This window comes from Oncorhynchus gorbuscha, linkage group LG08 (genome assembly GCF_021184085.1).
Source record: "Oncorhynchus gorbuscha isolate QuinsamMale2020 ecotype Even-year linkage group LG08, OgorEven_v1.0, whole genome shotgun sequence".
In the NCBI taxonomy this organism is placed as follows: Eukaryota; Metazoa; Chordata; class Actinopteri; order Salmoniformes; family Salmonidae; genus Oncorhynchus; species Oncorhynchus gorbuscha.
The window spans coordinates 71,835,769-71,859,411 of record NC_060180.1 but is presented as its reverse complement, the minus strand read 5'-3'; the positions used below and the strand labels follow the sequence as shown (position 1 = coordinate 71,859,411).

Sequence of the window (23,643 nt, the reverse complement as noted above, 5' to 3'; positions counted from 1 at the left end):
TTAGATTATAGGTACAACCATACCAACATTAGATTATATTAGATTATAGGCACAACCATACCAAAATTAGATTATATTAGATTATAGACACAACCATACCAAAATTAGATTATAGGTACAACCATACCAACATTAGATTATAGACACAACCATACCAAAATTAGATTATAGACACAACCATACCAACATTAGATTATAGGTACAACCATACCAACATTAGATTATATTAGATTATAGACACAACCATACCAAAATAGATTATAGGTACAACCATACCAAAATTAGATTATAGACACAACCATACCAAAATTAGATTATATTAGATTATAGGTACAACCATACCAAAATTAGATTATATTAGATTATAGACACAACCATACCAAAATTAGATTATAGACACAACCACACCAAAATTAGATTATAGGCACCTCTCCATGCACAACCACAAAGACAGGGTAAATGGGGAATGATGCAATTGGTAACTACCAATGATGTACTCCTATGCAACCAGCTGGTGCTACATGTTACTCAGTGGCGCCTGCTTTGATTTAACGAATCTGGAGAAAAAAAACTTCATAGAAAATGAATAGGTTAATACTGTGTAATAAAAGTAGTATCAAGTAGTATGTGGTGTCGTAAAATAAATGTGCTTGTTTAATAAGATTCATTACATATTTACATACGAGACCAGGGTCATGTTCGTTAGGCCACGCAAACAGAAAAAGGAAAATAAGCGTTTCTTATTGGACACATCCAGGGTAGTCCCTCCCTACATCAGTCAATTTTCTTTGGCTTGGTGCCTACTGAAAACAGCTCAAAGAAAGGCCTTTGTCAGGATTGCTGGGCCCTTCCTGCCAAGGTAGAGGATTTGGAGAATTTGGGTGTCCTTGGTCCTAATACGGGGGACGATCTAGAGTGGTGGTGCATTGCGCACGTGGCTGGTGGTCCGGCGTAGCGTACGGACAGAGGTGTCAGGGGAAAGTCTCGCCTTTGAGGTGGCGCCGTGCGTGGAGGTCCAAGCTCTTTTTCTGGATGCTACAGAAAGAGAGAAAGAGAGAGCAAGAAAAAGAGAGCGAGGAAGAGAGCTTTCTTACAGTGAGCTAGTGTGTGAGAGACTGTTGAGGTAGACAGAGGCTACCATTGAGGAGTAGAGATACTTTGCAAACGATTAACATGAACTCTAAAGAGCTATTTGTGTGTGTGTGTGTGTGTGTGTGTGTGTGTGTGTGTGTGTGTGTGTGTGTGTGTGTGTGTGTGTGTGTGTGTGTGTGTGTGTGTGTGTGTGTGTGTGTGTGTGTGTGTGTGTGTGTGTGTGTGTGTGTGTGTGTGTGTGTGTGTGTGTGTGTGTGTGTGTGTGTGTGTGTGTGTAGTTTAAGTGTTGTAGTACATGGCCAAGATGTTCAAACGTTCATAAATGACCAACAGGGTCAAATAATAAGAATCACTGTGGTTGTCGAGGGTGAAACAGGTCAGCACCTCAGGAGTAAATGTCAGTTGGCTTTTCATAGCCGAGCATTCAGAGTTCGAGACAACAGGTCCGGTAGAGAGAGAGAGAGAGTGAGAGAGAGAGAGAGAGAGTCGAAAAACAGCAAGTCCGGGACGAGGTACAGTAGCACGTCCGGTGAACAGGTCAGGTTTCCATAGCCGCAAGCAGAACAGTTGAACGTGTTTTTTTTTTTTACTAGTCTCTACAGGGGGTCTTTAAAGCAAAGTTAAACAATGTGACTGTGGCCCTCAAGGACGGGTTGGGAACTCTGCACTCCAGGAATAGTAGGAAAACCCTTTTTAAACCCAAAGCTAACCCAAAGCTAACCAAAGATCACTTTTTTATTTGGCCAGAGTAGGTAGCTACTTAATAATGGGGTTTCAATGCCAGACTTGGTTGCTCCCGAGTGGCGCAGCAGTCTAAAGCACTGCATGTCAGTGCTTGAGGCATCACTACAGACACCCTGGTTTGAATCCAGGCTGTATCACAACTAGCTGTGATTGGGAGTCCCATAGGGTGGCACACAATTGGCCCAGCGTCGTCTGGGTAGGCCGTCATTATAAATAACAATTTGTTCTTAATTGACTTGCCTGGTTAAATAAATAACATAAAAATGCTGCTCTGATCCTCTTGGTCACATGATAAGTAGTGTATAAAAAGAGCACCTATTATGGGGTTCAGTAGCGTTCCAACAATCAACGACAAACATTTTTGTTCAGAAACAAAACTGCGTATCTCATATTACTTGCTCTGTTGCCCATTGCATCCCAATTCCTAAAGGAAATGTCAACAATATATTGTAAACATTGGTGTCTGCTTTCCTGCAAGTTTCTCGAGGGGGCCTGGCCCCACTTTAGGGAAAATATCTAGGAAAAACAATGCATTCTACTAAATATTGTGTTTTTTGATGTTCATATCATGTCAGTGGAAAGGAACATTGGCCTATATGGGATGAACATTCCAGTCTTCAACCCCATGGCATATTATGTAACCTCCCTGATGTTACCATGGCCACACAGCTTTCAAAGCACTTGCTGAGACAGAATGTGTGGGAAAGGTTCTGTAATAAAATTGGGCCACAGTGACATCCCCCCCTCCCCCGGTAAGAACTAGCGAACAACGGGAAAATGAGGGTCCAGTTACCCCTCTGACGGTGTTCACTGGTTTTTGCATGTCCAGCTTTTCTGTAAAAAAAAAAAAAAAAAAAACTACATTAAACGTCTAACACATCATTTCTTAAACAGAGACGTCTGATATCTACAAGCCACACACACAGTACTGTGCCTTACTACTACATGCATCATGAATAACACTAGTACCTGTGTGTGTGTGTGTGTGTGCGTGTGTGTGTGTGTGCGTGTGTGTGTGTGTGTGTGTGTGTGTGTGTGTGTGTGTGTGTGTGTGTGTGTGTGTGTGTGTGTGTGTGTGTGTGTGTGTGTGTGTGTGTGTGTGTGTGTGTGTGTGTGTGTGTGTGTGTGTGTGTGTGTGTGTGTGTGTGTGTGTGTGTGTCACTCTGGATAAGAGCATCTGCTAAAAGACACAACATGTATTAAAATGTGTATGTGTACGTGTATGTACCCGTTACTGTAGGACGATTGGCCATGGTATAAAAACATGACCTGTGTGAACACGGAGGTGCTGTACCAGTGAAGCCTTGAGCGGGGTGCTTGAAGTGGCAATGGGGACACTCAACATGGCTTGTCGCCTGTTGCATTTTGGGGCGGCACTTAGCTTAGTGGTTAGAGTGTTGGATTATTAACCGAAAGGTTGCAAGTTCAAATCCCTGAGCTGACAAGGTACGAATACAAACTACAACCTTTTAGGCCTAATCTATACACAACGGCCTAGGCCATCATTGAAAATAAGAATTTGTTCTTAACTGACTTGCCTAGTAAAATAAAGGAAAAATTTAATGTACAGTAGTGCTTAAAAAAATAAAATAAAAACTTTATCGTTTGGAGTTCATTTTAAAGTATGACCATGTTATGAATACATCTCGACGAGCCATGACAGGAAGTTCTCCACCACATGGACATTTTATTTTACTAGGCAAGTTAGTCAAGAACAAATTCTTATTTTCAATAGCAAGCCTAGGAACAGTGGGTTAACTGCCTGTTCTGCCCCTGAACATTGACTTGCCTAGTAAAATAAAATGTCCATGTGGTGGAGAACTTCCTGTCATGGCTCGTCGAGATGTATTCATAACATGGTCATACTTTAAAATGAACTCCAAACGATAAAGTTTTTATTTATTTTTTAAAGCACTACTGTACATCAATGCTTCATCAATTAGGCCTAAAAGGTTGTAGTTTGTATACCATGAGTTTTTCTCTATTGTATACCTCTCTCAACACACACTGTAGCATTTAATTGTTATATGCTCCCATTATAATCACCAGATGGTCCTACAGTGTGTTTACGCGTCATTCCGGTTGAGTTTTACAGGGCTTCTTTTTTTTGTGACAAGTTTTATTTTTGAAAGTGTATACTGTATGGTCGGAAAAAAAAATGAAAAAATGAGTCAACAGTCAAAGCATCTGTAATAGGCTTGAGGTTTGAGGTTAAAGGTCATAAAAGTCCTGTGTTGCTCAGTTGGTAGAGCATGGCACTTGCAATTCCAGGGTTGTTGGTTTGATTCCCACAGGGGAACAGTATGAATGAGAAAAAAAATGTATGCACTCATTACTGTTAGTTGCTCTTGTAATGATCTTCCACTGAACTCTGACCCCTTGTGGTAAAATGGGTTACTGACACCTCTGACTGACTTCCTGTTGCAAAGGGAACAGCAGAACTCTTTCCTGCCCCTCTACGTTCCTTCTTCTTGTCTGTTTCAGCCCCTTGTTCTTAACTGACTTGCCTAGTTAAATAAAGGTCAAATACATTTTTAAAAAATTAAAAGGTCTTGTGTGTAATTGCTTTCGTGGGTGAACTTCCTTGAAGCGCGCATGTGAGTTGGAGAGGGGAACGTTAAATTGGCAATCTGCAGTTCAAACAACAAATCGGATACCATGCCATTGTTTTGGAAAACAGCTGAGGGATGAATGGGAGAAATATAACCAATCTCAAATTCATGAGCAGAGCCGTTAATGCAAGAACTGACCACTCATTATATTAAATATATGGTTGAAAAATGTTATAAAAATGCTATAAAATGTTTGTTTACAATTACATTGTCTACACAAAAGAAATGAGGGAAAAAAATGATATGATGGTTGCTGATTGGATATGACAGTTCCTAAGCTCATGAGGCATTTTTATAAGTTATATTCTTTAAGAATCAATGGGTATATTACTTTAAATGTCCAAAATGGAAGTACCAATCACAGATTGCCCCTTTAATATTCAAAAACGTATGGTTGATATAATTAACTGATTCAACTGTGTTAAAACACCAACTTGTGAAAATTCATCAGAATATATTTGATACAGTAGCTAACCGGAGCCCTGTTCAAATGATTTAGAAGTGCATCTTTCCTGAAAGCCATGTGGTTGAGCTCTTGTGTCGTCTAATCAGTGATTACTTCACGGAAGGATTTTTACTGAATTCAAATGCTTATAAATATTCTTATAAATATTTTGGGTGTGAGAAGGTTGGTTTGGTGCTTTGGGGCTATGGTGCAGGGAGGGGCTATGGTGCAGGGAGGGGCTATGGTGCAGGGAGGGGCTATGGTGCAGGGAGGGGCTATGATGCAGGGAGGGGCGATGATGCAGGGAGGAAACAGGTAAGCCACCTAAACAACATCGGTACTCAGTCCACCTGCATCTGTCAGTCAGTCTGTCCCCAAAGGCTTTAAGTTCTGAAAGAATATGTTTGTGCAGCAGATCTGGAAGAGAGACATGGGGACAAGGGGGTAAAACTTAAACATTTATGGAATCTATATTAGTGTAAATGTATATGTGTTCCTCTGAGCAATGTCATGTGGAATATAGACAGTGGGGTAAAATTGAGATAAAACTGGTGCAGGCTCTCAGCAATGTAGTGACAGTTGAACTGATCCAAAATGGCTCCCCACGCTAAAACCTGGAGGATGACCTCCATTCTGGCTCAAAGGATGCTGATGCTGACCAGATAGATCATATGGGCTTGGAGCTTGGAGTAGGTATGGCATACATACCTGACAGGACAGGTTGATGGAGCCGGCAGCGTCCAATAGGAACACGCTCTCCTTACTAGTCCACCATTCTATAGTCCACCATTGACCTTAATTTTCACTGTATCTGAAACACGAGTCCCCCCCCCCCCTAAAAAACATTTATCTTACCACACAGGTCTATGCAACGTGTAGGCTCACATCCGAGTTGGAGCTCAGGGCCATGTCACATGACCCGGGATTGATATTGGGCAGTATGCCATACATGGACAGCAGGAAGGACATGTGCTCCAAGCCCATATGATCTATCTGGTCATCATCAGCATCCTTTGAGCCAGAATGGAGGTCATCCTCCAGGTTTTAGCCTGGGAAGCCATTTTGGATCAGTTCAACTCCAACCCCTACATCCACCTCTAGGCCATGGACCTTCTCAAGACAGGGTCTCCTAAGTCGTGCTTCTCCAGTACGTGTGTGTGGATGCTGGTGAACTGGCACACTGCAGCTGTATACTTCGACCAGGTCTTATTAGCATGGGCGGGACTTCCAATTTTATTGTGATGTGGAGAGAGAGAGACACGTTTACTGTTATTTTTGGTGTTGTTTTTCACTTTATAACTATTCACTTTGTATTTTTGTTGTTTTTCTATATATTCACTCACTTGCTTTGGCAATGCTAACACATGTTTCCCATGCCAATAAAGCCCCTTGAATTGAATTGAGTGAGTGAGTGAGTGAGTGAGTGAGTGAGTGAGTGAGTGAGTGAGTGAGTGAGTGCTGGAGGAATGGCTGCAGGTCAAGCAGACACTGGATGACCACTAGGGGGTGTGGCAGGAGCAGATGTGACACTTCAAAATGGAGATTGTCTCGATGACACTGCCCACGCGCTCACAGATGCCATAATGGGATCTACATAGGGATGCTTTCTCTATCATTCTCTATGGACAGTCTAGACAGCGTTGCCCATGAGGTCACAGATGTCATAATGGTAACTACATAGGGATGCTTTCTCTATCATTCTCTATGGACAGTCTAGGCAGCGCAGGTGAGTTCAGGTAAGGTAGACAGAGCAGGTGAGTTCAGGTAAGGTAGACAGAGCAGGTGAGTTCAGGTAAGGTAGACAGAGCAGGTGAGTTCAGGTAGGGTAGACAGAGCAGGTGAGTTCAGGTAGGGTAGACAGAGCAGGTGAGTTCAGGTAAGGTAGACAGAGCAGGTGAGTTCAGGTAGGGTAGACAGAGCAGGTGAGTTCAGGTAGGGTAGACAGAGCAGGTGAGTTCAGGTAGGGTAGACAGAGCAGGTGAGTTCAGGTAAGGTAGACAGAGCAGGTGAGTTCAGGTAAGGTAGACAGAGCAGGTGAGTTCAGGTAGGGTAGACAGAGCAGGTGAGTTCAGGTAAGGTAGACAGAGCAGGTGAGTTCAGGTAAGGTAGACAGAGCAGGTGAGTTCAGGTAAGACAGAGCAGGTAGACAGAGCAGGTGAGTTCAGGTAGGGTAGACAGAGCAGGTGAGTTCAGGTAGGGACAGAGCAGGTAGACAGAGCAGGTGAGTTCAGGTAGGGGTGAGACAGAGCAGGTGAGTTCAGGTAAGGTAGACAGAGCAGGTGAGTTCAGGTAAGGTAGACAGAGCAGGTGAGTTCAGGTAGGGTAGACAGAGCAGGTGAGTTCAGGTAAGACAGAGCAGGTGAGTTCAGACAGAGCAGGTGAGTTCAGGTAAGGTAGACAGAGCAGGTGAGTTCAGGTGAGACAGAGCAGGTGAGTTCAGGTAAGGTAGACAGAGCAGGTGAGTTCAGGTAAGGTAGACAGAGCAGGTGAGTTCAGGTAAGGTAGACAGAGCAGGTGAGTTCAGGTAAGGTAGACAGAGCAGGTGAGTTCAGGTAAGACAGAGCAGGTGAGTTCACAGAGCAGGTGAGTTCAGGTAAGGTAGACAGAGCAGGTGAGTTCAGGTAGGGTAGACAGAGCAGGTGAGTTCAGGTAGGGTAGACAGAGCAGGTGAGTTCAGGTAAGGTAGACAGAGCAGGTGAGTTCAGGTAAGGTAGACAGAGCAGGTGAGTTCAGGTAAGGTAGACAGAGCAGGTGAGTTCAGGTAAGGTAGACAGAGCAGGTGAGTTCAGGTAGGGTAGACAGAGCAGGTGAGTTCAGGTAAGGTAGACAGAGCAGGTGAGTTCAGGTAAGGTGAGTTCACAGAGCAGGTGAGTTCAGGTAAGGTAGACAGAGCAGGTGAGTTCAGGTAGGGTAGACAGAGCAGGTGAGTTCAGGTAGGGTAGACAGAGCAGGTGAGTTCAGGTAAGGTAGACAGAGCAGGTGAGTTCAGGTAGGGTAGACAGAGCAAGTGTTTGGTGGTTGTTCCACTTTATGTTAATATATTAAGGTTTGCAAATACACCCATTGTATTTATGCAAATGAGGAGCATATCATTTCCTTTATTTTAACAAAGAAAAAAAAGGAAATTCCTGATAAAAGAAGAACATTTATATATGAGTGCGCTCTAAGAAAAAATAGTGACGTTTGACAATAAATGTAACACCTGAATTCACACCAAAATCCATGAACTCATTATTTCTGAAGTTGGAGACTTTTATCTCCCTCACCAACTTTAAACGTCTGCTATCTGAGCAGCTAACTGATCGCTGCAGCTGTACATAGTCTATCGGTAAATAGCCCACCCATTTTTACCTACCGCATCCCCATACTGTTTTTATTTTATTTACTTTTCTGCTCTTTTGCACAACAGTATCTCTACCTGCACATGTTCATCTGATCATTTATCACTCCAGTGTTAATCTGATCAATTGTAATTATTCGCTCCTATGGCCTATTTATTGCCTACCTCCTCATGCCTTTTGCACACAATGTATATAGACTTTCTTTTTCTTTCTACTATGTTATTGACTTGTTTATTGTTAACTCCATGTGTAACTCTGTGTTGTTGTCTGTTCACACTGCCATGCTTTATCTTGGCCAGGTCACAGTTGCAAATGAGAACTTGTTCTCAACTAGCCTACCTGGTTAATAAAGGTGAAATAAAATACAAATTTGTCTGTGGCAGTAAAATGTTTTATGTGCTATAACTCACACAAACTGGGTGGTTCGAGTCCTTAATGCTGATTGGCTGAAATATTTAAGCAATAAGGCCCGAGGGTGTGTATATGGCCAATATACCGCAGCTAAGGGCTGCTCTTAAGCACGATGCAGCGCGGAGTGCCTGGATACAGCCCTTAGCTGTGGTATATTGGCTATATACCACAAACCCGAGGTGCCTTATTGCTATTATAAACTGGTTACCAACGTAATTAGAGCTGTAAAAATAATTATTTTGTCATACCCGTGGTATACAGTCTGATATACCACGTATTTCAGCCAATCAGCCTTCAGGGCTCGAACCACCCAATTTATAACAGATCATATACCAGGGGTATCCTCTAATTATGTTATAACCAGTTTATAATAGCAATAATGCACCTTTGGGGTTTGTGATATACTGTATGGCCAATATACCACGGCTAAGGGCTGTAAACACTGAATGTGCAACCACTAACTTTACATTTGTTAAAACATTTTGTCAGTTATCACCAGAAGTTTCAGGTAGCTAGCTAGCCAGCAAATGTTCACATAGACCTACAGTCCATAGCTAGTTAGATTATCCGACAATGATGTCCCCGTTATGTCAGCCATGATTATATGCTTACAGTATGAAATGTAAACATTTCTGATTCCCGAAACAAACTGTATCCAAGCATGCAAATGAACCAACCCATGCTGACCTTTCAGGGACCACTGTCAACGGTATGCTTAGTTTCTGTGCAGAAAATTACTTATTGTCTTGTTGAAACATTTGATGTAATAAGTCATTGTATAATAGTTTGTAAAAATCAAAGTATACGCAAAAGGAAGATGAATTATTTCGAAATCTCTCATATAGATGATAATACAGACGAAAAATAATTTAAAGACAACGCTTTGGTTTGTCTCGCTTTTCCTATCCATTGCGCATGTCCAAAGTAAACGACGTGCCTATTCGATTACGCTGAACTCCGGGGCGCTGGGTAGGAGCTCCATTTCAACTCGACCAGTAATCTGTGTCGCTCGCTCATTTTGTCAACAAGGTAACATGGTGCATCGTCCATAAACATCTATTTTCCATACATTTTGGGGGCAATTTCCCATGCAATCACATCTGCATGGGAAATCACAGAGTTCTCCTACTAATTACAACACGTGCTAAATGACAACATATTTGTTTTTAGCCAACTTCGTCACGGGCTTTGAACGGGGCACCTGGCTCACGCCCGGGAGGCAGACAGTCCCACATTGAATGCCATCAACTTTTAGCTAATGCGAAACACGCTGAAACGGGCGCCTGGACGAGATTAATCCAATCCCCTCACTGAAAATGGCTGCCATTGACTTTATAACGTTAACTGGTGACAGCGAGAAAAAACAAGCGTAAGATATTTTTTTAATTGTTGTTTTAGGTAGCTAAAATGTATAGTTTTCCATATGGGTTATTCCGCGTGTGGTCATAACCAGTTATTGTTTTGAAAAAAAAATCGTCTTATATACGCGTTGTTAGGTGCTAGCCAGAGTCTGTTTCGCTTCTAGCTAGCTAGCTTACAAGCCTATGTTATGGTAATGAAACTAGGATAAATACTGGACAAGGTTAGCCGAGACCCCCAGCCGTTTACTATAATCAATAGCTAGACCATCTGATTCAACTTGCCAAACATCAAGCCCCTGACTAGCTAATTGAATCAGGTGGGCTTGTTCAAGCTGCAACAAAATTGTGTAACGACTGGGGGTCCCCAAGGAAAGGTCTGAGAAACACTCAAGTTGCACAACTAGTTGTTGTATATTAAACCAGCAGTAGTTGTCAAATGAACCGATTACCATGGAGCATTCCAGTTGATTAATCATTACAATACTCCTTCCCGTGTCCTGTCATGTGCAGGGGAGAGAAAGCAGAGAGTGGCAATGAAGAGGAAAACCAGGACCTGTCAGAGGAGGAAGGAGGCGCAGGGAAGGCAGAGGCCAGTTCGTCGACGCTCGTGGTCGCCGCGACCTCAGCTAAGACCAAGAAAAAGAAACACCGGCACCGCAGCAAACACAAGAGACACAAGCAGTCTTCGCCTGAGGACAAGGAGCGACGCCACAAGCACCGGCACAAGCACAAAAAGCACAAGCGTAAAGACGGCCCCTTGACTGACTGCTTCCCCACCGGTGGCGACGACAACGCTTTCCCATACTCTTCCTCCGCCAAGCCGCCGAGACTGGAAGACGATGAGATGGCGCTTCTGGAGGAGCTGGAGAAACAGAGGGCCCTGATCCAAGCCGAGCTAGACAGTGAAATGACTGAGGGTGGCAGGGGGGTACAGTCGGGCATGGCTCTCATACTTCAGGGATACCACTCTGGGGTGGAGGAGGATGTGGAGATTCAGGGGGAGAGGATGTACAACGGACAGCACTTCCGGAAAGGGGCAACGGGGCACGTGGCTGGCTCAGGCTCGCAGACTGCTAAAGACACCGGTAGAGTCCAGCGAGAGTCGACAGACGCCGGCAAAGCTAAGCAGAACAATCCCAATAAAAACGGCAGGAAGAGAAAGATGGACGGCAAGACCAAGGATCAGATGAGAGGACTGAGCACGTCCAGGGATGGAGACAACAGGAGACATTCCAGGAGTGCAGATTGCTTCAAGGAAAGGGCACAGGCGTCCAAGTCTCCTCCTGGCACTAGCAAGCAGCCTTCCCTGCCGGCTCAAAGCAGAGAGGCACAAAGCCAGGACAAACACAAGAAGGCGATCAAGTCCCCCGCCAAGGACGCTTCCTCTGGGAATGAGAACTGCTCTCCTGGCCTACGAGGGAGGCCGCCAGGTCCTGCCTCCCAGCTGCAGCGCAGCAAGTCCCCATCACAGTGCCGGGACCTCCGGGCCTCCACCGGAGCCGAGCGAAGGGCCAGGTCACCGCCACCACTCAGAGGGGGCCACCCGAGCCCCCCAGAGAGTCAAAGGAGAGAGGTGGACCGACTGAGACTCTCACCTGGCAGGTCAAGACATTGTTTGGCCTCATGCCAATTCCACACACACACACACACACACACACACACACACACACACACACACACACACACACACACACACACACACACACACACACACACACACACACACACACACACACACACACACATCACACAAAAAAACATCCAAGGTGATGAGTTAAGAAATCTGGCCTTTTGTGTTTAATACAGATAAACAGGCAATTTTGTTTTCACGGAGGAGATGCATCTTCTCACAATATCTTCTCCACAAATTAATTTACTGTTAACATATTGTGACAAACTATTAGGTTCGGGGTTGCCACTCTCCCGCTGGAATAGACCATGAGCATTGGGGGCTGTATTCATTAGTTCCCACTGTAGCGAAACAGTTTACAATGAATAGTAGTGTTTCTTATGGGTTAAATGTAGCTTAGTCCCTCTCCGTTTCAGCTGGTTGCTACCGTTTGGTTTCTAGTGAATACGATGGTGTTAGACACCACACCGAGGATTTGTTAAAGGAGCCGGGCTCACATTTTTAAAACTACATCTCATTTAAAATAATAACAAGATGTTAAATTGTCACATACACCGGATAGATGCAGTAAAATGTGTTGTTTTACAAGGTCAGCCATAGTAGTATAGCGCCCCTGGAGCAAATTAGGGTTAAGTTCTTTGCTCAAGGGCACCTCAACCTCAACCTTGTCTACTCGGGTATTCAACACCGGTGACTTTTCAGTTACTAGCCCAACTCTCTAATCGCAAGTAGACAGCTGCTTTAGCCAGTATTTATTTGATTTATTTAACCTTTATTTAACTAGGCAAGTCAGTTAAGAACAAATTATTATTTACAATGATGGGCTACCAAAAGGCAAAAGGCCTCCTGCTGGGATGGGGGCCTGGGATAAAAAAAAATCATAAAGAAATACAATATACATGTAAATATAGGGCAAAACACACATCACAACAAGAGAGACACAACACTACATAAAGAGAGACCTAAGACGACAACATAACACAGCATGGTAGCAACATGACATGGTAGCAACATGACATGGTAAAAAACCTTATTTGGTAAAGTCAACAGCACAAAGGTCAAGAAGTTAGAGATAACAATACACCATACAAAGCAGCCACAACTGTCAGTAAGCGTGTCCATGATTGAGTCTTTGTAAGGGTCTATCGGCAAAATCTGAAGCAGATAAAATCTGCGAAGAAGAAAGGAGTGTTGACGTAAAACCAGTACTTAATTGCCGTGTGGAAGATGGCATGTGTCATCAAGCCGTGATATTCCCATCCAAACATAGTCCAGTTTACGTCATCCACACATTGAATCGTGTCCAAATGACTTAAATGTAATGTAAATGTAAATCAATTTTTTAGGTAATGCATGGAGAACATTGAATGTGTAACCACTTGTCCTGTTGCTGCGTGATCTTCAGGATTCGGAGCCAGGACAGTGAAATGTGGGTTTTACAGGTTCCGTTCAGGGATGCCAGCGCAGCTTCAGTAGGTGCCCGTGCGTTGTGTTTTTTTACGGCTCAGCCGCTCACCATTCAGGCGGAGGTGTTGCTCTCCCAGGAGACGCAGCAGGTCTCCATTCAGGAGGAGGTGGGTGGAGGTACTTTTGTCCCAATTTGTCTGATAACTGTACTGTCCCCGCCTGTGTTGTGTATATGTCTGTGAGTCTAAAAATACACAAGTCATTCTATCCCGAATCTCTGTCCGATGGTCTACTTGGACCGAAACGTCATTCTTTATTTTAATCTTTATTCACAATATAACAATATAAATGTGGTGTTATATTTCAGTTCAGTAAATGTGGTATTTTACAGGTTCATATATCAGTGATATATATGATATATATATGTGGTGTTTTACATTCAGTTCATAAATGTGGTGTTTTATATATAAATGGGGTTTTAGTGTTGCAACTTACCTATTTTGAGGTTATCATAGGTGCAGTGAGGTATGTTTTTTTTACAGGATCAGTGAAGTGAAATGTGGTGTTTTACAGGTTCAGTGAAATGTGGTGTTTTACAGGTTCAGTGAAATGTGGTGTTTTACAGGTTCAGTGAAATGTGGTGTTTTACAGGATCAGTTCAGTGAAATGTGGTGTTTTACAGGTCAGTTCAGTGAAATGTGGTGTTTTACAGGTTCAGTTCAGTGAAATGTGGTGTTTTACAGGTTCAGTTCAGTGCAGTGAAATGTGGTGTTTTACAGGTTCAGTTCAGTGAAATGTGGTGTTTTACAGGTTCAGTTCAGTGAAATGTGGTGTTTTACAGGTTCAGTTCAGTGAAATGTGGTGTTTTACAGGTTCAGTGAAATGTGGTGTTTTACAGGTTCAGTGAAATGTGGTGTTTTACAGGTTCAGTTCAGTGAAATGTGGTGTTTTACAGGTTCAGTTCAGTGAAATGTGGTGTTTTACAGGTTCAGTGAAATGTGGTGTTTTACAGGATCAGTTCAGTGAAATGTGGTGTTTTACAGGATCAGTGAAATGTGGTGTTTTACAGGTTCAGTTCAGTGAAATGTGTAGTAGTACGGCACCACTGGAGCAAGTTAGGGTTATTTGCCTTGCTCAAGGGCACATTGACAGATTCTATTCGAACCATCAACCGTTCGGTTACTGGCCCAACGCTCTAACTGCTCATTTACCTGCCGTCCTAATCATGTTTTACTTCAAGGTTCAATAGTTTTATACAGCGCATTCGAAAAGTATTCAGCCCTTGACTTTTTCCACATTTTGTTACGTTACAGCCTCATTCTACAATGGATCAAATAAAATTCATGTTTGCACATTTATATAAATATTCAGACCCTTTCACTCAGTATTTTGTTGAAGCACCTTTGGCAGTGATTACATCCTTAAATCTTATTTGATATGACGCTACAAGCTTGGCACGCCTCTATTTGGTGAGTTTCTCTCATTCTTCTCTGCAGATCCTCTCAAGCTTTGTCAGGTTGGATGGGGAGTGTTGTTGCACAGCTATTTTCAGGTCTCTCCAGAGATGTTCAGGGACATCGGGGTTCAAGTCCAGGCTCTGGCTGGGTTACTCAAGGACATTCAGAGACTTGTCCTGAAGCCACTCTTGGCTGTGTGCTTAGGGTCGTTATCCTGTCTGAAGGTGAACCTTCGCCCCAGTCTGAGGTCCTGAGCTCTCTGGAACAGGTTTTCTTCAAGGATGTCTCTGTATGTTGCTCCATTCATCTTTCCCTCAAACCTGGCTAGTCTCCCAGTCCCTCCTGCTGAAAAACATACCCACAGCATGATGCTGCCACCACAATGCACATCGTAGGGATGGTGCCTGGTTTCCTCCAGACATGACGCTTGGCATTCAGGCCAAATAGTTCAATCTTGGTTTCATCAGACCAGATAATCTTGTTTCTCATGGTCTTAGAGTCCTTTAGGTGCCTTTTGGCAAACTCCAAGCGGGCAAGACTCTTACAGAGGAGTGGCTTCCATCTGGCCACTCTACCATAAAGGCCTGATTGGTTGAGTGCTGCAGAGATGGTTGTCCTTCTGGAATGTTCTCCCATCTCCACAGAGGAACTCTGGGGCTCTGTCAGAGTGACCACAGAGTTCTTGGTCATCTCCCTGTCCAAGACCCTTCTCCCCTGATTTCTCAGTTTGGCCGGGAAGCCAGCTCTATAAAGTCTTGGTGGTTCCACAGGCCACTGTGTTCTGAGGGACCTTCAATGTTGCAGAAATAGTTTGGTACCCTTCCCCAGATCTTTGCCTTGACACAATCCTGTCTCGGGGCTCTACAGACAATTCCTTCGACCTCATGGCATGGTTTTTGCTCTGACATGCACTATCAACTGTGTACCAGGCAAAAGTTTGGACACCTACTCATTCCAGAGTTTATCTTTATTTGTACAGTTTTCTACATTGTAGAATAATAGTGAAGACATCAAAACTATGAATTAACACACATGGATGTAGTAATCAAAAACTGTTAAACAAATCAAAAACATATTTTATTATTTTACCCCTTTTTCTCCCCAATTTTGTGGTATCTAATTGTCCCATTGCCGCAACTCCCGTATGGACTCGGGAGAGGCGAAGGTCGAGAGCCGTGCGTCCTCCGAAACGCAACCCAGTCAAGCTGCACTTGTTATTGACACAATGTGTGCTTTGTGCAGGCCCGACACAGGAGTCGCTAGTGGGCGATGGGACAAGAACATCCCAGCCGGCCAAACCCTCCCATAACCCCAGCCGGCTGCGACAGCCTGGACTCGAACCAGGATCTCTAGTGACACAGCTAGCACTAGCTTAAACCACTGCGCCACTTGGGAGAGAGAGAGGTCCTTCAAAATATGTTTTATATTTACGGTTCTTTAAAGTAGCCACCCTTTGCCTTGATGACAGCTTTGCACACACTTGGCATTCTCTCAAGTAGCTTCATGAGGTAGTCACCCGGAATGCATTTCAATTAACAGGTGTCTTGTTAATTTGTGGAGTTTCTTTCTTAATGTGTTTGTCCCAATCAGTTGTGTTGTGACAAGGTAGGGGTGGTATACAGAAGATAACCTATTTGGTAAAAGACCAAGTCCATATTATGGCAAGAACAGCTCAAAAAAGCAAAGAGAAACAGCAGTCCATCATTACTTTAAGACATGAAGGTCAGTCAATCCGGAAAATTTTAATTGTATTTTTTTTAAGTTTCTTCAAGTGCAGTCGCAAAAAACATCAAGCGCTATGATGAAACCAGCTCTAATGAGGACCGTCACAGGAAAGGAAGACCCAGAGTTACCTCTGCTGCAGAGGACAAGTTCATTTATAGTTACCAGCCCCAGAAATCGGCAATTAACTGCACCTCAGGTTGCAGCCCAAATAAATGCTTCACAGAGTTCAAGTAACGGACACATCTCAACATCAACTGTTCAGAGGAGACTGTGTGAATCAGGCCTTCATGGTAAAATTGCTGCAAAGAAACCACTATTAAAGGACACCAATAAGAAGAGACTTGCTTGGGCCAAGAAACATGAGCAATGGACATTATGCCAGTGGAAATCTGTTTTTTGGTCTGAGTCCAAATTTGAGATTTTTGGTTCCAACCGCCTTGTCCACCACTTGGTCTTTTAGAATTCAAGGCACACTTAACCAGCATGGCTACCAGCGATACGCCATCCCATATGGTTTGTGCTTGGTGGGACTATATCATTTGTTTTTCAGCCGTACAATGACCCAAAACACACCTCCAGGCTGTGTAAGGGCTATTTGACCAAGAAGGATTGCTGCATCGGATGACCTGGCCTCCACAATCACCCGACCTCAACCCAATTGAGATGGTTTAGGATGAGTTGGACCCCAGAGTGAATGAAAAGCAGCCAACAAGTGCTCAACATATGTGGAAACTCCTTCAAAACTGTTGGAAAAGCATTCCAGGTGACTTCCTCATGAAGCTGGTTGAGAGAATGCCAAGCGGGCGCAATGCAATGATTGGCTACTTTGAAGAGTCTCAAATATAAAATATTTTGATTTAACACTTTTTGGGGGGGGTTCTACTTGATTCCATATGTGTTATTTCATAGTTTTGATGTCTTCACTATTATTCTACAATGTCGAAAATGGTAAAAATGAGTCTGTATGTCCTTACTTTTGATTGGTTGTGTGTGTGTGTGTGCCTTTCCAAATCATGTCCAATCAATTGAATTTACCACAGGTGGACTCCAATCAAGTTGTGAAAACAGGATGCACCTGAGCTCAATTTCGTGTCTCATAGCAAAGGGTCTGAATACTTATGTAAATAAGGTATTTCTGTTTTTTTATTTTTTTATTAAATCCGCTTGCTAAAATGTGTAAACCTGTTTTCACTTTGTCATTATGGGGTATTGTGTATAGATTGATGAGGATATTTTTATATATATATATACATTTTAGAATAAGGCTGTATAGTAACAACATTTAGAAAAGGGGAAGGGGTCTGAATACTTTCCGAATGCACTGTAGATCATTAATTGAAATGACCGTTGAACATCGGGAAGCCTTACATATTGCCCCTGGCTTTTTCTTTTCTTTCCTGCGACTCTTCTACGTAGGTCATTGGATCGGGACAGGATGGGACGGAGGCCACAGTGGGGTTCCAGATCCCAGGAGGAGAGGCAGAGACTGAGCCGGGACAGAGAGGACAAGTTCAAGGGCAGCCTCTCGGAGGGAATGAAGGTCGACAAGGAGGACTCTGAAGATGAAGTGTAGGCAGTTCACTTGGGATTTTAATTTGATTTGCTTACTGTTTACCTCAGACGTGTTGAATGGATGGTTCATACACAAATGATACAACATTAATCCATTTCAATGTCATTAATTAAATCACACACCATTTTTCTTTTAGCAATATAAGCTTTTGTCAATGGTTGTGGGGTGGACGACCACATTGTATGTGTGTGTTGACGTGGTTTTGTCCTGTAATAGGCTGGAAGATTACGACGTGGATGAGGACGACGAGGAGGCTCTCATTGAACAGCGGAGGCTACAGCGCCTGGCCATCGTCCAGGTGGGTAAAAAGACGAATGACGTCATCATCCCCTCTGCGCCAACCTAACTTAACCAGAGCCACACAGCCATGTCGCTACAATATGTATTTGAACCTTTCTTTATTGGCTATTGTCATGCACGGCATGCAAACATGACAGGCACAGCTGTTTGATTGTTAGTTCAACAATTTGAATGGCGTTGGACACTGTGCGGTGCCTATACTCTGGCCACACTCCTAATCCCAGGTTTTGTGTTGCTTAGTGCCAAGGGAGTCACTCGAGCTTAATGGCACGCCCACCTTTTTGATTGGCTGATCGGGTCCTGGTGTGTTGATCACATTCGTTTCTGATTGTTGTGTAAGATGACTACATCGGTAGGCAGGAAGAAGGCTGGGCTGAGCGACAGAGAGGGAGGGAGGGCAGTGTATTCTGTATTCCTGGAAAATGTAACCCCCCCCCCTCTCACTCTCCCTGTCCACCAACTCCACAAACCTCACTCTCTCCCTGTCCACCAACAACCAGAATTCCTGTAGGCCCTCCCAGCACACCACTAAGAATACCAATAATTGTGACCATATAGAAATGATTTTGTATGCACAATTAATTGTTTTTTTTTTTTTTTTAGAAAAGGGTGCAAATTTTAAAATGTATCATGTTTATAATCACTAGAGAATAAACTGGATGAGCTCTGATTGTGACTATCCTATCTGTGGTACTGTAATATCCTATGTGGTGCGTCTCTTTGTTAACAGCTCGTGTGCAATCTGTCATATTAAGGAAGTCTTGGGATTCTGCTGGACTTTTATACATATTGTCTGTTTTTATACATATTCTCGTGCCTGTGCTTGAGTGTTTTATTTTTCTGTGAACAGAAGTACAAGGGAGGGAACGAGGACAATAACATGTCGGAGCCCGGCAGCCCGCAGAGCAGCCAGCGCAGCCGCTCGCCCTCGCCAGACGACATCCTGGAGCGTGTGACGGCCGACGTCAAAGAGTACGAGCGGGAAAACGTGGACACCTTTGAAGAAAACATCAAGGCTAAGCACAACCTCATCGAACAGGAGAAAGATGGTAAACGTGTGTGTGTGTGTGTGTGTGTGTGTGTGTGTGTGTGTGTGTGTGTGTGTGTGTGTGTGTGTGTGTGTGTGTGTGTGTGTGTGTGTGTGTGTGTGTGTGTGTGTGTGTGTGTGTGTGTGTGTGTGTGTGTGTGTGTGTGTACATCAGACCTGTCAACTAAGACATAGACCTATGACAAATACTTTCAACTAATTGATCTTCGCTTGGTACATTATGGAAACCATAGATTACTCTGTTGTTAAATACTATGAAGTGTCTGACCCAGGTGGGTGTTTGTCTGATACAGTAGTAGTAGTAACAGCAGCACTCGGTATGTTTGTCTGATACAGTAGTAGTAGTAGTAACAGCAGCACTCGGTATGTTTGTCTGATACAGTAGTAGTAGTAGTAGTAGTAGTCAGCTTAGTAGTAGTAGTAGTAGTCAGCTTAGTAGTAGTAGTCAGCTTAGTAGTAGTAGTAGTCAGCTTAGTAGTAGTAGTCGGCTTAGTAGTAGTGATTCAGAAGTAGATACCTAGTCAGTTGTACAACTGAATGCATTCAACTGAAATGTGTCTTAAGCATTTAACCCAACCCCTCTGAATCAGAGAGGTGTGTGGGGGGGGGGGGCTGCCTTAATCCACATCCACGTCTTCAGCACCCGGGGAACAGTGGGGTTAACTGCCTTGCTTAGGGACAGAACGACAGATTTTTTTTTTTACCTTGTCAGCTCTGGGATTTGATCCAGCAATCTTTTGGTTACTGGCCCAACGCTCCTACCCACCAGACTTCCTGGACATTGATTGATTTTTCAAATATAGTTCATAAATCTATTACTCAATTACTTATTATTATGATGTTAATTTCTCATGTACTCTGACTTCTTAATCAATGAAATATACATGTTTAAAGTCATATTGACATCAGCAGTTGTCAAGATGCTTTTACAGATTAACAGTGCTTGATCTTAAACTCGAGCCCATTTCTTTCCTAGAAGGAACCAACCCCAAAAAACCTTCCGGCCCCGACATGTTTACTGAATCGGATGACATGTTCGCCGCCTACTTTGACGTGAGTACTCCTCCCGTTGCATTGATTCCATTGCTTTGTTTGGAATCTGACCACCATGACTTGTGCCAATGTGTCTTCAACTTGGAATCTGACCACCATGACTTGTGCCAATGTGTCTTCAACTTGGAATCTGACCACCATGACTTGTGCCAATGTGTCTTCAACTTGGAATCTGACCACCATGACTTGTGCCAATGCGTCTTCAACTTGGAATCTGACCACCATGACTTGTGCCAATGTGTCTTCAACTTGGAATCTGACCACCATGACTTGTGCCAATGTGTCTTCAACTTGGAATCTGACCACCATGACTTGTGCCAATGTGTCTTCAACTTTTTTTTTTTTTTTTAAATGAAGTTGTCTATGGAATAGGATCCTGTCAGATAGGGTTGCTAAGAGTGGTATCCATGTCTCGGGGCACCCTTGTTATTATTACTGTCCAAACAAGCATCAGTCAGTGGGTAACTTTAGACCGGGCCACAGCGTTTTCTCTGGTGACCTTTCTGTGAGGCGACTGAGAACTGCTTGTCCGATTTTTTTTAATTATTTTTTTTATTTTTTGGGGAGTCGGGATAAGCACGCAAGTTGGGACTTTAAGCGTAAATCATTTGTTAATGTCAGTGCGGGACTAAAAGTTTGTCGCGTCAATCTCAAGTCAGAATACCACCTCAACTGTGGTTTTGTATTGTAGCCTGACAGTCAGACCTTGGTTCAAATGAGCGTTTAAATGGGCCTGCATGGGGTGCCAGATGGACAGCATTTGCACTTTTGGGACTGTTCCTTTGGTTCCATTGCGCCAGAGGCAAGCTCAATCAAGCACATATTCCCATCAGAATAATAACTGATTTCTTGAAAGGGGGAAAAAAAAACTAACATTTGGAAAAATACATTGGTTTCCCGTCATACTAACATTAAGTGATTTGTGGCCACTGCAGAGTGCAAGGTTTCGAGCAGCAGGTATCGGGAAGGACTTCAAGGAGAACCCCAACCTCCGAGACAACTGGACAGACGCAGAGGGATACTACCGTGAGTCCCATTTGGAATTAAAGCTCCTTCCTTATTTTGTTCCTTCATTTGTTTGTTAGCTTTTTCATTCATTAATCACTACCGAACAAAAAATATAAAACGCAACATGAAACAATTTCTAAGATTTTACTGAGTTACAGTTCATTCATAATATAAGGAAATCAGTCAATTGAAATTAATTCCTTAGTCCCTAATCTATGGATTTCACATGACTGGGCAGGGGTGCAGCCGTGGGTGGGCCTTGGAGGGCACCCACTTGGGGGCCAGGCTCAGCCAATCGGAATGAGTTTTTCCCTACAAAAGGGCTTTATTACAGACAGAAATACTCCTCAGCACCCTACCCAAATAAGATTTTTGTTCAGATGGAATATTTCTGGGATCTTTTATTTCAGCTCATGAAACATGGATCTAACCCTTTACATTTTGCGTTTTAATATTTTATGTTAGATGTTTATTTATATTCCAGTCTCTGACATATGGCGTGTTTTGATATTTCTTAATGTCTGTGTGTTTTTATTGCTAGATATTTACTTTTAGAGGAACATGCATTTTGCTGCAGCTGCTTTAACATCTGTGACCAATAAACTTTGATTTGCTCGAAAATTTCTTGTTAGTCACTAATTCAAACAACAAAGAGGATCAGACAATCTGTTTTACTCGCCTGCTACATCGGACGCGTAACTTTTGCTTAGTGTGAGACGCTCCTGTTCAGTTCAACAAGTCCTGAGCGTAACCGTGCCGGCTCTGTTTTGAGCATAATATTCAGTTCTGGTTCCATTTTCAAGATTTCGACACGCAGCTCACGCCTGAGAGCAAAAGGATATTGTGGCTAGCATTCTGCTCGCATTGACCAAAAGTTACTCTTCCAGTGTAGCAAAAAATAGTGTGTGTGTTAGGCTACTGGAATTATGTTTTTAATTTTATACTTCCTAATGGCGTAACCATAGAGCAAGCTCACTTGCCCGGCTGCCATGAATCCCATAAATTGTCAGTCTTTCACCTAAACAATGGGAATGAACCATAAGTTTTAGGCCTACTGGAATTCTTTGCCGTTTTTTGTTTACTTTCCCCAGGCAACAGGGAAACGCTTAAGGTCAATCCCTACTTATTCATAACCAATTAGCTAATACATTCAATGTCTTTTGCTATTTGACAGGACTCAATATCGGGGAGAAACTGGACAAGCGGTACAGTGTGTACGGCTACACGGGGCAGGGCGTGTTCAGCAACGTCATCCGAGCCCGTGACGTGGCCCGCGCCAGCCAGGAGGTTGCTATTAAGATCATTCGGAACAATGAGCTCATGTGAGTGTCGTTTACCAATAGCTAGTCTTGGACCCGGTTCTGTAGGCAGAAAACATTTTGAAACTGGGGAGATACTACTTGCTGTTGATTGACTACAGCTCAGCGTTAAACACCAAGCTCATCACTAAGCTAAGGACCCTGGGATTAAAACACCTCCCTCTGCAACTGGATTCTGGACTTCCTGACGGTCCGCCCCCAGGTTGATTATGTTATTTAGGATCCCCATTAGCTGACGCCTGTGGCGACAGCTAGTCTTCCTGGGGTCTGACACATTATGAAAAATACATTAGAGAAAGTGGTGAGGGTAGGTGACAACACATCCGCCACGGGGCCCCTCAGGGGTCCGTGCTTAGTCCCCTCCTGTACTCCCTGTTCACCCACTACTGCGTGGCCACGCAAAACACCCAACACCATTAAGTTTACCGATGACACGATAGTGGTAGGCCTGATCACAGATGATGAGCTGGCATATAGGGAGGTAGTCAGAGACCTGGCAGTGTGGTGCCTGGACAACATCCTCTCCCTCAACGTCAGCAAGACAAAGGAGCTGATCGTGGACTACAGGAAACAGAGCACACACCCATTCACATCGACGTGGCTGTAGTGGAGCGGGTCGAGAGCTTCAAGTTACTGTGTCCACATCACAAAGGATCTATCATGGTCCACATACGCCAACAGTCGTGAAGAGGGCATGACAACGCCCCCCCCCACCTTCAATTTTGCTTTGGCCCTCAGATCCTCAGAAGGTTCTACAGCTGCGCCATTGAGAGCATCTTGACTGGCTGCATCACCGCTTGGTATGCCAACTGCTCGGCATCAGACCACAAGGCGCCACCGAGGGTAGAGTGTACAGCCCAGTACAGTGCTTCTTGCCATCCAGGACTTCCAGCCACCCATGTCCTAGACTATTCTCTCTGCTACCGCACGGCAAGCAGTACCGATGCACCAAGTCTGGAACCAACTGTTCCCTGAACAGCTTCTTCTACCCCCAAGCCATAAGACTGGTTAATAATTAGTTCGGTTTGGTTAACTATTTAATTATCTGCGTTGACCATTTTTTATTTTGCACTCATTTTTTTTTGATTCATCACTTACACTGCTGTTACTTTATCTG

General features: G+C 43.6%; 1 protein-coding gene across 1 annotated transcript in view; it reads left to right on the top strand.

Moving 5' to 3' along the window:
• The first annotated feature begins 9,859 nt into the window (after positions 1-9,859).
• LOC124040693 (serine/threonine-protein kinase PRP4 homolog) overlaps positions 9,860-23,643 on the top strand; it is a 28,807-nt gene continuing 15,023 nt past the window's right edge. Inside the window, exons 1-10 of the mRNA XM_046357768.1 lie at positions 9,860-10,014; positions 10,517-11,608; positions 13,042-13,065; positions 13,113-13,220; positions 17,642-17,794; positions 18,015-18,096; positions 18,949-19,147; positions 20,123-20,199; positions 21,135-21,225; positions 22,382-22,529. Coding sequence (XP_046213724.1) covers positions 9,962-10,014; positions 10,517-11,608; positions 13,042-13,065; positions 13,113-13,220; positions 17,642-17,794; positions 18,015-18,096; positions 18,949-19,147; positions 20,123-20,199; positions 21,135-21,225; positions 22,382-22,529 — 2,027 coding nt within the window. The 5' untranslated portion in view covers positions 9,860-9,961. The remainder of the gene's footprint in view (positions 10,015-10,516; positions 11,609-13,041; positions 13,066-13,112; positions 13,221-17,641; positions 17,795-18,014; positions 18,097-18,948; positions 19,148-20,122; positions 20,200-21,134; positions 21,226-22,381; positions 22,530-23,643) is intronic.